The sequence below is a fragment of the Microtus oregoni genome, unplaced genomic scaffold, assembly GCF_018167655.1.
Source record: "Microtus oregoni isolate MIOR12 unplaced genomic scaffold, Mior012 000048F_ref0000485, whole genome shotgun sequence".
NCBI classification, from domain to species: Eukaryota; Metazoa; Chordata; class Mammalia; order Rodentia; family Cricetidae; genus Microtus; species Microtus oregoni.
The window spans coordinates 10313336-10328130 of NW_024543222.1; the positions used below are offsets into that span (position 1 = coordinate 10313336).

Consider the following 14795-nt stretch of genomic DNA (forward strand, 5'->3'; position numbering starts at 1 on the left):
CACAGAGAAACCCTGTCTCGAAAAAACAGAAAAAAAAAAAAAAACAAAAAACAAAAAAAAATGATACAGGAAATGAACATCCATAGTGAAACATTCTGTTGCTAGAACAAAAAGAGTCACCAAGTCACGCTCACACCCTAGACCAGAACATCCTATAGGCAAATCCAAAGTTATCTCCATAAAGGGAACTGGAACTTAGTTGGATCCTTAGACTTTTGTTTGAGGTAGGAACAGATCTCTTCCTGGTCTATTCCTAGAATACAAGGGCTGACAATTAGCCACACCTGTTGACAGTAACCTCTAGAGAACAGAACTCTTAAATCAACAACTAGATGGAACCTCTGAGGTAGAAGCACAATAACCTTGGAGGAACTAGTAAATTCCAACTCTCTGACCTTTGGTCAAGGTGGAATTGGCTCACATTTTCAGGCCTCCACAGCCATCAAACCAGCCCTACATTTAATTTTAGAACATTCTCATCACCCTTCCCCCCCAGAGACATCCTATGCCTCTTAGCTGTTCCCTCATATTCCCCTAGGTCTAGGTAACCCCTGATCTACTTTCTGTCACTGTAAATTTAACATTCATGTGGTCTTCCGTGACTGGCTTCTACCACTTACTGCTCTCAAGGCTTATCTGTATCGTACATGTATCATACGTAATTCCTTTTTATTGTCAATACTATCCTGTTAGAAGGACATGGCATAACCTGTCTATCCGTCCACAAATTGGTTCACATGGTTTGTTTCCACCTTTAAAAAAATAGAGTATGTATTATTATTATTTGGCAATTTCATCTCCCACTCCCTGCTTCATGTCCTTTCACACACACACTGCCGTTTTTGTAACCTACTGAGTCCATTAGTGCTGCCTATGGGAATGTTGACTGATGCTGTTGGATTGATCTCGTGTGGGTCTCGTGCAGGTCACCCCAGCTGTGTTGAGCTCATGTGTGCAGTGGTCCTATCCAATGGACAGCTTTCCACAGCACTCCTCCCCATCCTCTGGCTCGTACGTTCTTTCTTCCCCCTTCTGTAATGTTCTCTGAGCCTTAGAGTAGAGGACGTTCTTATAGATGCCCCAGTTTGGGCTGAGTACTCCATAGGTGCTTATGCTCAGCACTTTGACCAGTTCTGAGTCCACCTTGTCTGATGATAACTGTAGAGAGATGCTTTTATGGCTGAGGTTGAAGGCAGAACTAATTATTATTTTTTAATATTTATTATGTATACAATATTCTGTCTGTGTGTATGCCTGTAGGCCAGAAGAGGGCACCAGACCCCTCTACAGATGGTTGTGAACCACCATGTGGTTGCTGGGAATTGAACTCAGGACCTTTGGAAGAGCAGGCAATGCTCTTAACCTCTGAACCATCTCTCCAGCCCCCGGCAGAACTAATTATATAAGCATAAATATTTAAAAACAGTTTGACAACACCTCTGTTCAGCAAAACCACAATAGAACAATCTCTCTGGGGCCTGTGACCTCCTGAGCTATGTGTTTTTGACCAGGTCTACAGTACCAAGCATCAACTTTCTCTTGTAGAGTAGGCCTCAAATTCAGTTCAAAGCTACTGCCTACCCTTAGTCTTTGTACCACCGCTGCATTGATGGGCACATCTTGTCTAGAAGGTTGGTTTTATAACATGCAGGGTTTCCCACTGGGTAATGCTACTGATGACTTTCCTCCTGCAGAGACCTGTGTCGTACCTTCTGGCACTATAAGCTAGGAGGAAGTTTCCAGGCCACTTCCTACTTGATTTCTCTGTATTCTGTAATCAGTGTGTGTTGAGTCATCAGCTTACCATCTAGTTATAGCAGGCAATCGAGAGTCTGTTGTTGGGGAAGAAGGCCTCGGAAGCCGCCCTCATCAATTACTCATAGGGAGGTTCCCCATGCCTGACACTGAGATTTTCATTTAACAACCCACGTCTTCTAGGGGGCATATCCTCCACCCTGCAGGGTAGCTGTGTTCAAACTGGGAATCAAACCTGGGTCCTCTAGAAGAGCAGCCAGTGCCCCTAACTGCCAAGCCATCTGCCCCAGTCCCCTGGCTGCCTCTTTAAATCATAGCTATCCTAGTAATTATGAAGTGACTGCTCAGCGTGTGTGTGTGTGTGTGTGTGTGTGTGTGTGTGTGTGTAGGGAGGGAGGGGGAGAGGGAGAGAGAAATAAATCACACACAGAGGCTTATTCTTAGTCATAAATGCCCGGCCTTAGCTAGGCTAATTTCTTGTCAGCTTTCCCTTTCCTTATCTTAAATTACCCCAACTACCTTTTGCCTCTGGGCTTTTATCTTTCTTATCTTCCATGTACCTTTCTTTACTAATTTATCCGTGGCTGGCTGTATAGCTGGGTGGTTGGCCCCTGATGCCCTCCTCTCCTTGTTTTCTCCCCCTCCCAACACCTGCTTTTTTTTTTTTTCTGAGACAGGGTTTCTCAGTAGCTATGGAGCCTGTTCTAGAACTTGCTCTGTAGACCAGGCTGACTCAAACTCACAAAAGATCCGCCTGCCTCTGCCTCCCTAGTGCAGACATTAAAGGCCTGCGCCACCACCGCCCCGCTTCTCGTTTCCTTCCTCCTCCTCTTCCTGCTCCTCCGTCTGCAAGCCCCACCTATCCTTGCTCCTACCTCACTATTGGCTGTTAGGACCACCAGGTGTTTTGGGACAGGCTCCGTGACACAGCTTCATAAATAAACAAATGCAGCTTAAACAAAAGTCACACAAGCCCGGTGGTGGTGGCGCACACCTTTAATCCCAGCACTTGGGAGGCAGAGACAGGAGGATCTCTGAGTTCGAGGCCTGATCTACAAGAACTAGCTCCAAAGAAACCCTGTCTCGAAAAACCAAAAAAAGAAAATAAAAAAGCAAAAAAATAAAATAAAAGTCATACGACTGGAGATATGCTGGTGGCCAGAAAGTCCCAGTGATCCTCCTGTCTCCAACACTCCCTAGAGCTGGGGTTACAAATACACGCAGCTATGCCAGAGCTTTGTTTTAGTGGGTTTCTTTTGCGTATATTTATTTGTTTTATATGTATCTTGGGCTCTGAATTTAGGTCCTCATACTTATAAAGCAAGCATTCTGCCCAGCCTCATTATGGTTTTAAGACTTTTTTCATTTTTTCACAAGGCCGCATGCTCAGAAGCCCTCATATAGTCCCTTATTTGTACGATCTTTGGTTTGGTCCTCCAGTTCTTCTACACCCTGGATCTCAGCCTGTCTCCCACCGCTGTCCCCCCACCCCCACGCCCACTCGAGCCCATGCCGTCTCCTCTCCTTCTTTCATTTCTCAGCACCAGAGCACCCTATCTTCCCAGCTGCTTAGATTACAGAGAGCTCAGATGAGGAGTTAGGGTCCCACAGAGCAGAGCCGGGAAGGTGTGTGTGGCCTCTTATGATGCCAAGGGCCCCGAGTGACCTTGTCCAAGTAGGGGTTCATACCCGGGCCAGCACCTGCAGTTGAGGGTGCCCAGCCAGTCTCCTGCTGGAGTTCTGTGTAGGGACAGATAAGGGCCGAAGCTTGGCCGCACACTCAGGGAGGACAGCCAGAGCAGGAAGCAGGGCCTAATTGGAAGTCATGATTTTTTTTCCTCTTTTCATCTCCTCCTACACAGGATAGGTTAGGTGAAATTACCTGGGCACAAGTGAGAAGGAACACTAACAAACCCGCTTAGTTAGGGGAATGTGCACAGGCCTGGAGATCAAGGTGCAGAGAGGGCAAAAGATGGCACCTTCAGCTTTTAAAGGCTGCCCCACACATCCGCACAGGGTTTGGCGTGACTATGTCACACTGATGACATAGGTGACGGGTGACTCACGCATGCGCCCAAGGGTTTAGCTGAGTCATACGTGGATGTAACCACGCATGCGTGCCCGTGGGTCACGCGGGGCCTTTTGTGCCCAAGGGCCTGACCTCACGTGCCTGCCTTTAGAACCAGGAAGTGCAGCCTTATCTGTGGAGTCTTCTTTCTTTGTTGGCCTCAAATTCACAGAGATCTACCTGCCTCTGCCTCCTGAGTGCTGGGATTAAGGGTGTGTGCCACCACCGCCCAGCCCGTAAGGAGCCTTTTAGCCTGGTCTAAAGTTTTACAAATGCTTTTTATAAGACCGTACTAAATACGCCAGTCTGCAACAAATCTGGCCAGCATTACTTTTATTCATTTAAAAAGATGCCTCTTGTATAGTCTTCTTTAAAGATCCTTTTCCGGTAATGCTCTGGCTTGGAGTCCCTACCATGTTCGACTATTAATCTCGGTTGTAGTTGTGAAGAGTCTCTGGTTAAATGCTCAGGGACAACCCCAGAGTTGCCCTATAATAAAAATGGCTTGTCACAAGGAGCCTGATTAGCTTCCTACATTTTCAGAAGATGTTGCATCCAACATAACCCATTGCAAAGTCACTGCCAAAGGCCAAGCTCTGCAGGGCGGTGGTGGCACTCGCCTTTAATCTCAGCACTCAGGAGGCAGAGGCAGGCGGATCTCTGTGAGTTCAAGGCCAGCCTGGTCTACAAAAGTGAGTTCCAGGACGGGCTCCAAAGCTACAGAGAAAGCCTGTCTCAAAAAAACAAAAAAAGAAAAAAAAAAAGCCAAGCTCACTGTCTCAACCAAGGTGCAGACCCCCAGGGACCCTCTGCCCAGGAGGCTCTGCTCTCCCCTGTCAGAGCAGACAGCACGCAGAGAAACGAGGTCATTTGCCTTTCCTGTCGTCCTTCTTGAATTCCTTGCTAACTATTTAATCACTCTTAGAAGAAGCTAAAGCACACTGACCTTTCCCACTGGGAAGTCCTGTTGTGAGCACACAGAGTTCTAGAGGGTAATGGGTTCAGAAGAGAGGGAGCTGTCTTGGGGGTAAAAATGTGGAGGATATGAGTTCTGATTGCCTGGCAGTGGAGGGTCACTGCCAGGTTGAGCTGGGAAGTCTGCAGACTTCCTTGACTCAGATCCTTGGATCCGAACTGGGCTTCTTGAGTTTTTCACACTAGCAACCCGTTTTTTGGCTGTCTTTCGAGACATAACCCTGGCTGTTAGAGAACTCACTCTGTAGAGCAGGCCGGTCTCGAACCCATAGAGACCAACCTGCCTCTGCCTCTGGAATGCTGGGATTAAAGGAATATGCACCACAGCCCAGCTGGTCCAAGAAATTTTTACATGACACCAAGCATACATGCATATAAAATATGAACGCATATCAGACATTTGCTAATAATGTATCATAAATTTGCTTTAAAATAATTCTTGGGTATAATCTTAACATTTATTGAAAACAATAAAATGGGGCTGGAGAGACGGCTCAGTGGTTAAGAGCACGGCCTGCTCTTCTAAAGGTCCTGAGTTCAATTCCCAGCAACCACATGGTGGCTCACAACCATCTACAATGAGGTCTGGTGCCCTCTTCTGGCCTGCAGGCATACATGCAGGCAGAATACTTTTTAAAAAAAGAAGGAAAACAATAAAATTTTCGCACTGATGCTACAAAAGGACTTGTTTCTTTTTACATGAGTATTTAAATTTCAGCTGGACATGTGATAGATATGCAAGACATAAATCATCTTAAATGTTCTTCAGAATTCATCAATAATCTTATTTTGTAATTGTTAGTGCCCAAAGTACTACTTCATATATATGCATAATACAAACTGGCAGAAGTATCTTAGGACCGTCCCATAAGCTTTGTCTGAATCCCAAGCAAAAGTTCATTTAACCACTTTGAAAAGAAATTCAAATCAGCAGCCCAGCCAGCAATGTCTAAAATCAACAGTTCTAACACAAGACAATATCAGGGTATTGTCAATTTGGTACTTTAACATCACAAGGAATGTAGGAAAATGTTAAACGTTTCTGTTTCCTGTTAATTGGTGCTCTTCTATAAGAGCAGGACAGTTTGTACAGTGAAAACCCAGCAGTTCATGGCATACAGTACTGGGCCCAGGTGCTCAGAGGCCGTGTGTGTTGACACTGTGTGCTGTGATAGCATACATGGGAAAGTGTGTGTCTGCTGTGTGCTGTGATAGCATGCACGGGAAAGTGTATGTTGGTGTTGTGTCGTGTGATAGCGTTCACGAGGAAGTGTGTGCATGCTGTGTGTTCAGAGGCGAGGCTGCAGTGGCGATGAGATGCAACCATGGCCGGGGCTGCAGAGCCACCTCAGATTCCTTACGCGCTTCAATTCAAAATTCTTTGCCTGTTGTGCCTTCAGAAACTTTTTACTGTTGCCAGCTTTTGTGACTCGCTATGTGGGTGACTATGTATAATTTAAGAAAACCGCGATTATAATAATCTACAGAAATACTCAAAGGTGTTCCTTCTCTCGCCAGCAGGTGGCGCTCCAGACACGTGGTTTTCAGGTGCCCTTTCTAGTCAAGCTCTTTTCTCCTCATCCTCTGTTTGCTCTTTGCCAGGTCTCTGTGCCCTCTCTATCAACCATTCCAACTCCTACCTGGCCTATCCTGGAAGCCAGACTACAGGCGAGATTGTTCTCTATGATGGAAACTCCCTGGTAAGTTCACCGCGGTCCCTGGTGCACCAGCCCGCCTGCCCTGGCCAGCTGGTGAATAGATTTAGATAAGGAGTCCCTGTTGCAGAGGGGTAAGCTGTGTGGGGGAGTTTCTCTGGCCACAACAGTTGGGCAAAGGAAGACAAATGATGTTTATGTTGAAGCTCAAAGTCGGTGTTGGTCAACACCACTGAGAGGCAGGCTCCAGAACAAGGCAGAACACCTGCCCGAAGTGGAATCAACGAGATAGCACACAAGCCTGTATCCCCTGCCCTCTGCTCCCTGCAGCTTCGTAGAGCATCATAGAGCAGGGCAGGGGCACTCTGGGAAACCCCTGAAGAAGCAAGCACAAAGAGCCCTAACAGCCGGGCTCTGTATCAGGCACACAGCTGGCCATCTACTTCCCAAAGACAGGGAAAGGAACAGGCATGAGACACCCCTCCACCTCCCTATCACCCTCCCCCCCAAACACAGAGACCCCAGAGAATGTCACAGAATCTGGGGTGGCTTGCTATATAGAATGCTGTCTCCTGGGCATGTGGCTGTCGCACCCTCAGGCTCTCAGCCACCCTGACACTTGCACTAGATTGAGCCTGTACTCAGGGGAAGTTCATGAGAGCCAGCCCCATATAGGCTATTAATCTGCTAGGGCTGGGGTAGACATTCTTTTAGTAGTATAGATACTGCTGAGTTGCCCTGTAAGTAGCCCTAATTAAACCCATTGGTTCACCACAACAAGGGGAGGAGCCAGAGGAGAGAATAGTATAGCAGAACTCCATAGAAAGGGCTTTCAGCTTATATGCAAGTGGCCCAGGGAGGCAAGGCAGAGAGCAAGGGGCACGGAGGAAATTCCTCTTCCCCCATCAGCAACATCCATCTCCATTCTCCCCTACACAGAAATCAGTGTGCACCATCGCTGCCCACGAGGGAACGCTGGCCGCCATCACCTTCAACTCCTCAGGCTCCAAGCTAGCAAGTGCGTCTGAGAAAGTAAGTGTTCACAGGCTTCCCTCCATCTGGGGGTTTGCAGGACGCCTGCCGAGGTGCCCTGAGAGCTGCTGGACCCGTGATGGGGTGTGAAGATGGGCTGGTCTCTAGCCCTGCCCTCTGGGCCCACCTGCTGTGGTCCTATCAAACCGTGACATTACGCAAGATGCAAGACATTGTGCACAAAAACTTGTGGCCTTATTAAGAAATGCATGTGCCTGTTGTCCCCAGATAAGGATAGATGTTACATGTGCCTGTTGTCCATAGATGGGGAGAGAGATCAGATTCTGTTGACCAGAATAAATAAAGTGATCAAGTTATATTTCAAGTGCCATGCAAAGCAGATATATTTTTAATAAGCAGAGATAGAATAGTTTAGAAAATCTGAACAGTTTGTGACCACACACACACACACGCATGCACGCACACACATGCACACACTGAACGAGACGTAAGGACAGGAAGGGAAAGACACTTAGTTGGCACATATTCAGGTAAAAATGTCCCTGTGCCCAATGCTTGCCACTTAGAGACAGGTGTTCAAAACCAGTAAAGCCACTGCCCTGAGAAGGGACATCCCTGCGTGAAGCATTTGTGGTTGGGAAAAGTCCCCCGCTTTCTCTTCCAGGGCACGGTCATCCGCGTGTTCTCTGTACCTGACGGGCAAAAACTCTATGAGTTTCGCCGAGGAATGAAAAGGTCTGTGCTCAGTGTCTGTCCTCTTCTAAAACCCTTCCTGGCAGCCATCAGGGAGAGGGTGGAGGCAGGCTCTGTCCCTCCTTGCCTAGAGATTCAGGTGCTTTCCGGGTAATTGGCTCAGGGCTACACGGGGGCTTTCTACAAACAGACGTCAAAGCAGGCAGACGTACCGCAGAGGCTGGCCGGCAGTGGGGGAAAGCAGAGAGCCAGGAATCACAATCCAGAAACAATATCTGCTTCCTTCCACAAATGGGAAATGAAGGGCCACTTCAGGCGTCAGCGACTGGGACCTTTTTGGCTGTGGGTTTTGTAGCGGGGTCTGTGGAGAGCAGCTAGGAGATGTCACATACTAAGAAAGCAGGTCATCTCTCCTGGCTGGGAGAAAAGGCCAGGCCCTGTGTGTGTGTTTGTTCCTCAGACCGCGGCTCTCCCTGGATCTCTCCCACATTGCTTTTTAAATACAAACAGAATAATGTTGGAGGGGTTTTCAACCTCCTCGGGACACATTTTCATTCCCTCGTATAGCTGTTCTTAGAACGGCGAGGAGACAACCTTCCCGGTCAGAACAGCTTATTGGCCTGTGTGTTGCCGTCTCTAGGTACGTGACAATCAGCTCTCTGGTGTTCAGTATGGACTCTCAGTTCCTGTGTGCCTCCAGCAACACGGAGACTGTGCACATATTCAAGCTGGAGCACCTGACTGACAGGCAAGTGCGCCACCAGGCACAGAATAGCCACTAGGCTGAAGGGACAGGTCCCCGTTATCCCGTGGGCATGGGAACTCCACTTGGAAAACTTGGCCTTGCTGCCGTGCTGTTGTCAATGTAGAGTGTGTGCTCGCAGCACGTTTTGGGATGTCCTGCACAAAAGCAAAACATGTGGTGTGTCTACAATCCTGAGTTTACAACTCAATTCGGCCCCCTTTGGAGCTGGGAGACTCTGGGAAGCTTGTTAAGTCCCTCTGAATCTCTCCTCACCCGTTAAAAACAAGCTTAATCATTGTGTTTGTACCTTAAGCTTGGCGTGGGGATTCAGGAAGTTTGTTGCTCTAAAGTGTTTCGTGGTGCCCCCAACAGCAGCGTGCTGGTGAAGCCGTGTTAACCAGTGGAATGAAAGAGAGGAGAGCATATTTAGTGTTGTTGCTGTCACCAGCGGGCAAGGCTTGGCGAGATGTTCCCTCTGTGGGATGCTGGCATTCTTTGTATTCGTTCCCGTCTCACCTCTGCAACCGCCATACCTTCCAGAAAGTACGATGAGAGGAAAGGCTTGTTTGGACTCACCAGTTCAGAGGATTCCAGCCCGCCGTGGTGGGGAAGGCATGGCAGGGTTTAGGATGGCAGGAGCACGTGATCATGGTTCTTCTTATCTTTGCAGACCAGGGACAGATATGACCTTCAGAGATCCACCCCCTTGGGACCTACCTCCCATAGGCCTGTCCTCACCTCCTAAAGGCACCTCCATCTTTTGAACACTGCCCAGGAAGGACATGTGTTTAAACTTAAACCTGAGATGCTTATTCTGCATGCTTTCCTCGTGTTTTGTCTATGTTCTAGACTCTGCTTAATGGTCTCCAAGTTTTCAGTGGCTTGTGAGCTTCTGCCTATGCTGGCAGCCTGGACCCTAGAGGCCTGCCCATCCGTTACAACACTTTCGCCAGAGGTGCTCCCAAGCCCTGTCCCTCATCAGTGCCCCCAAGCCCTATCCCCCTGTCAATCATCAGTGCAGCAGCCAAGGCAGTGCTCTCAAGCCCTGCCCCCTCCCCCACCTTCCACCCAGTCATCAGTGTTTAAGATAGGGAACTCACCACCATCTCCCAGCTCTACTGTGTGTGAGTGGCCAGCAGTGGCCAGGGGCAGATTCTCGTTGTCAGCTTGTCTGTGAAGCGTCTATGTATTGGGAAGTATGGCTTCCGTTTGTATCTTCGCCCTGCCTCACTGGCCGCTGCCCTTATCCACATCTTTAACTTCATTGTTTCTTCCCAGCTCTCTTTAACCATTTGTGGTGTGAGATAGTACACACATGCGCACGCGCACACACACACACACACACACACACACCCCTACTCACCTTCAGAAAGGGAAACCATGACATCCGACGTAACAACTGACTGAAACCCAACTTTATGAACCAGTGAGGTTTTCCTGGGGATGCTCATGAGTGCGGGTGCGGTATTACTTAGAGGAGCAGAGACGACTCAAATACAGCTACAGTAGGAAAAGGCCACCAAGCAGGGGTGACGATTCCCACAAGCAGTATCCCCAGAGAGATCTCCTTGGGGCAGCTGGGCTGGTCAGAGTCTCTTCCCCCACCAACTGTTTAGTGCTTCTGTAAGGCCTTGCAAGTTTCTCCCTTCCCGAAGCTGAGGGCTTACACACACACACACACACACACACACACACACACACACACACACGCACACCCTTCCCTCCTGAGGAGAATGTTTCATTGCAGAGGGAAATGCCATACAGCAGCTGCCCATCTGTATCTTCTTGCCCGATCAGTCTTCTGGAAGTGCTCATTTGAACATGGCTCCTCCTTCTCAGACTCCTTTCTTTCTTCCCCTCGATAATAAAATCTCAGCTTCCCCCTACCTGCAGAGTCCAGCAGCTGCCACCCCACAACCTCCGAAACCCACTGCCTAGGAGACCACACAAGTCTCATCCGCTTGGCTGTCTGCCTTAGTTCCCCCGAGGAAGCCTGCCAAGAGCTCAGTTGATTCCTGCCTTCCAGTGAGGAAACAGAAACCAGGATGCTAAGGACCCTCGCCACCTCTCTCTGCTCTCTGGTCCTCTGTGGCTCCTGTCTGGACCGTGTGCATAGCCACTCGGGCTGCCTTGCTTTCTATACATCTGCACTGTGCCCCAGCCTTTAGTGTAAAGTCTTGGTGTTATTCCTCTTGATAGATTCTAAATCAGAATACAAGGCCCTAGAGCTCTCAGTACAGGTGTATCTAAAAGTGTCCCTTGTGGTCAAGAACACAAGGCCCATGAAGTTAGGCTGAAGACCATATAGCCAGTTGGTAACAGTGTTAAATGGGCCAAACTCCAGGATCAGGTCCCTCCAACAAGTGGCCTAATAGCAGGTACTCCCAAAACACACCTGGTGGCACCCATCCCCAGGGTGCCAGCCGTGGTGTGGGACACCAAGACAGCAATGCTGCTCGTTCATGGACTCCTTGGAGGCCTGGGATGAAGTCCAGTGAGTGCAGGGTACTTCCCAGATTCCCACGGTGCACCTGAGCATTTTCAGTGCTGGGTACTACACGGCTCCAGAGCCATAATAAGACACCACCCTGAGCATCTTGCCTGGAGGCTTGCTTCCTACTCAGTCTGGCTCAGGAAGCCTTCACAGAGTTCTGTCTGTTCTTCCCTGAACCCCATTCGGTCTCCTGAGCTCATTTTACAGGGTCCATATATCTATTCCATCAGAATCTCTACCCTTGCCCTCTTTTGGAAACCCAGAAATGAGACTAATCATCAGCAATAGTCTTAACGTAAGAACGCAGTAGCACGGGGAACCTCTTAACAGGGTTACAGTGGTTCTTCCCAAGGACATGCAGGCCCTGGTGCCCTGTAGTTATTGCTGGGATAATGTGTCTCGGTGGCCAGAACATTGTGCTCAGGCACAGCCTCTGCCTGCTCAGGTCAATGCTGGACCACAGCAGTCACTGGCACGGTGCCTGTGCCCACAGCCCAGACCCACCCTTGCCTCTCTGCATTGCCTCCCCTAGCCGCCCAGAAGAGCCTTCCACCTGGAGCGGCTACATGGGAAAGATGTTCATGGCAGCTACAAACTACCTCCCCGCCCAGGTGTCAGACATGATGAACCAGGACAGGGCTTTCGCCACGGGACGCCTGAACTTCTCTGGGCAGAAGAACATCTGTACCCTGTCCACGTATGTACAGTGCCACCAACTCAGAGATATGAAAAGAAAAAAAAAAGGCAGGACTGGGAAGATGGTTCAGCGGTTATAAGCCCTTACTGCTCTTGCAGAGAACCAGGCTTCAGCACACACATCCGATGGCTCATAACTGCCTATAACTCCAGTTGGGTGTGTGTGTGTGTCTTATGCCCTCTCCTGGCCACTGCACGCACTGCATGTATGTAGTACACATGCAGACAAGCAGGCATACGCATATGCACATAACTAGAAATAAAGAAAAGCAGAACAGCCTCAGGAAGGGCAAGCGGAATCTGTTTGCTGGCTTAAGGGTGGATTCTCAGGGGGCAGCTGGGGGTTGGCATATGACTATCAAATCTTAGCCCCAATGACGATGCCGGATAAACAAGCTCTGGTCTTGTAAGATAAAATAATGGCGTTCCAGCTTGATAGCCTATGGGGCTGACAGGTGTCTTAATTTAATAAGTTTGTGGGCATTTGTTAAAAAATCAAAACAAAACAAACAAACAAAACCCATGAGCTGGGCATGGTGGTACACCCGGAATCCCAGCACTCGGGAGGACTAATCAGGGGCTTTGCAAATAGAATGCCAGCCCAGAATAAGCATCAAACTCCTATTTCAGAAGACAATAAAAAGAATAATTTTAGGGGCTAGGGAGATAACCTAGTAAGTAAAATGCTTGCCATGGAAGCAAAAGACTGGCGTTGAAGCCCTAGACCCCACGTACAAAAAGCTGAATGTGGAAGCATGTGCTTGTCCTGTCGTCTCATCACAGGATGGGGAGGCAGGTGGTCCCTGGAGCTCTCTGGCCTCTCAGTGAGTTCCAGGCCAGTAAAAAACTGTCTCAAGAAAAGGGGGCAGGGCCTGAGAAACTACAATTCAGGCTGCCCTCTGGCCTCTGCATGCATGTTCACCTGCTCCATGTAAAACACACAAGTTTATAAACCTAGACGGTGAGCCGGCCGCATTCTGTTCCACTTCCTATCACTGCTGAAGTCACAGACACATAACACAGAGACCACATTCCGTCCGGGGACACCACTAAGCTGGCTGTAGCCTTCCACCGATGCTATTGTCTACATCCATTACTTCTGTTCCGTCCCATACAAATCCCGAAATCATCCTGAAAGTAGATAGATGATCGGGTGAGAATGTAAAGGCATGGCCGGATGTCCCAACTCTGGACCACTGGGCTAAAGGGTTTTCAAAGGCAGAAGTCTTGGAGACAGGAGGCGGGGAGTGGGGCTTTGCCAGCGGACACATCTGCAGCAACCCGTCACTTGTGTCTTAGGATCCAGAAACTGCCGCGGCTGCTGGTGGCCTCCACCGATGGACACCTTTACATCTACAATGTGGATCCTCAGGATGGAGGGGAGTGCGTCTTAATCAAAACCCACAGGTGAAGATCCAGGAACAAGTGTGCAGAGCTGCCTCTGTGCTGGGGACAGTGACCCGCTCCAGTGTTCTTGCTGCTCTTGCTCCCTCCTGGCAGTCTCTGTGGCAAGGCCCCAGCTGGCTTTGCTTCAGCTCAGCCCCACGGTCAGGTACCCACCCCCAGTCCTCGTTGGGGCGGCACCCAGATACATAGCATAATACCACAAATGAGATGTCCCCCTAGCACAGCCCTTAGGAACACAGTGAAGAGTCAAAGATGTTCACAGAATCAGATTTCAGAGTTCCTAAAATCCTGTGACATATGCAGGCTGACCAGTGGTGGACCGGATACTGTGAGCTGCCACGGCACCTCACCCACGACCTTGTGAGCATTTCTTGGCGTTCTTGCCCAAATCCACCTGAAGAGCAGAGGGCAGGGCTTTGCCTACTGGTATAAGGGAGGGATCATGTTGAAGGGGCCTGGCTGACCTCCTTGGGTACATGCTGGTCTTACGGCGTCCCGGCGGGTCTGTAATTTACCTTCAAATAACAAAACAGCAGAGCGCAAGCCCCCTTGCCCTCTTAGCATGAAGGTGTTCTGGAGCTGTGCTGACTTCTTCTCTTCTCTCTTAACTGCTGCGAGCAGTTTGCTCAGCTCAGGAACAGCAGACGAAAACAAAGAGAACGACCTCAAACCTTCCTTACCTCCATCTTACGCAGCAACTGTAGCAAGGCCCAGCACATCTGCAGCCTCCACTGTGCCAGGTGAGTGACTGGTTGTGGGGGCGGGGCGGGGGGGCTCCTATGGGGCTGCCTTCTTCCCACGCCGGTGTCTCAGGATGAGCACTCTCCATGGTTACTTCCTCACTGTGAGGCCAGGTAATAGTCTTCAACCTCGGGTCCCTAACACTGGAGGATGTAGCCCAAAGCTGGTTTCCTTCCTCCCTCTCCTTTCTTTCTTTTCTTTCTTCTTCCCTCCCTCCCTCCCTTCCTTCTTTCTTTTTTGTTTTCTTTCTTTCTTAAAGACAGGGTCTCACTGTGTAGACCAGGCTAGCCTGGAACTCACAAAGATCCATCTGCCTCTGCCTCTGGGGCTAAAGGCACCAATTAATAAACAATAACCCTTTACTTCTTGAGAATTCCAAAGAGCTGGACTTGCAGATGGGAGGTGGGAGAGACCTGCCTGCCTCTCAGGGCTCAGGGATTAGATAGAGGATTTAGACTCACCTTGAGCCATCCCTCTATTTGGGAGACAGAGATGCACCCAGCATTGCCTCCCCCCTTTCAGGTCCTGACCCTCCAGCACTCCCCGCGGGGTGCCACCTGTTCCATTTCTAAT

At 49.3% G+C, this 14795-nt stretch overlaps 1 protein-coding gene across 2 annotated transcripts in view; it reads left to right on the plus strand.

The window, feature by feature from the left end:
* Positions 1–14795, plus strand: part of Wipi1 (WD repeat domain, phosphoinositide interacting 1) — a 37954-nt gene that overhangs the window by 19517 nt on the left and 3642 nt on the right. The window contains exons 5-11 of one of the 2 annotated variants that reach the window (XM_041635653.1): positions 6401–6498; positions 7393–7485; positions 8111–8181; positions 8780–8887; positions 11911–12075; positions 13374–13481; positions 14103–14221. In XM_041635653.1, the coding sequence (XP_041491587.1) occupies positions 6401–6498; positions 7393–7485; positions 8111–8181; positions 8780–8887; positions 11911–12075; positions 13374–13481; positions 14103–14221 (762 nt within the window). The remainder of the gene's footprint in view (positions 1–6400; positions 6499–7392; positions 7486–8110; positions 8182–8779; positions 8888–11910; positions 12076–13373; positions 13482–14102; positions 14222–14795) is intronic. The other variant, XM_041635654.1, reaches the window with a different exon arrangement.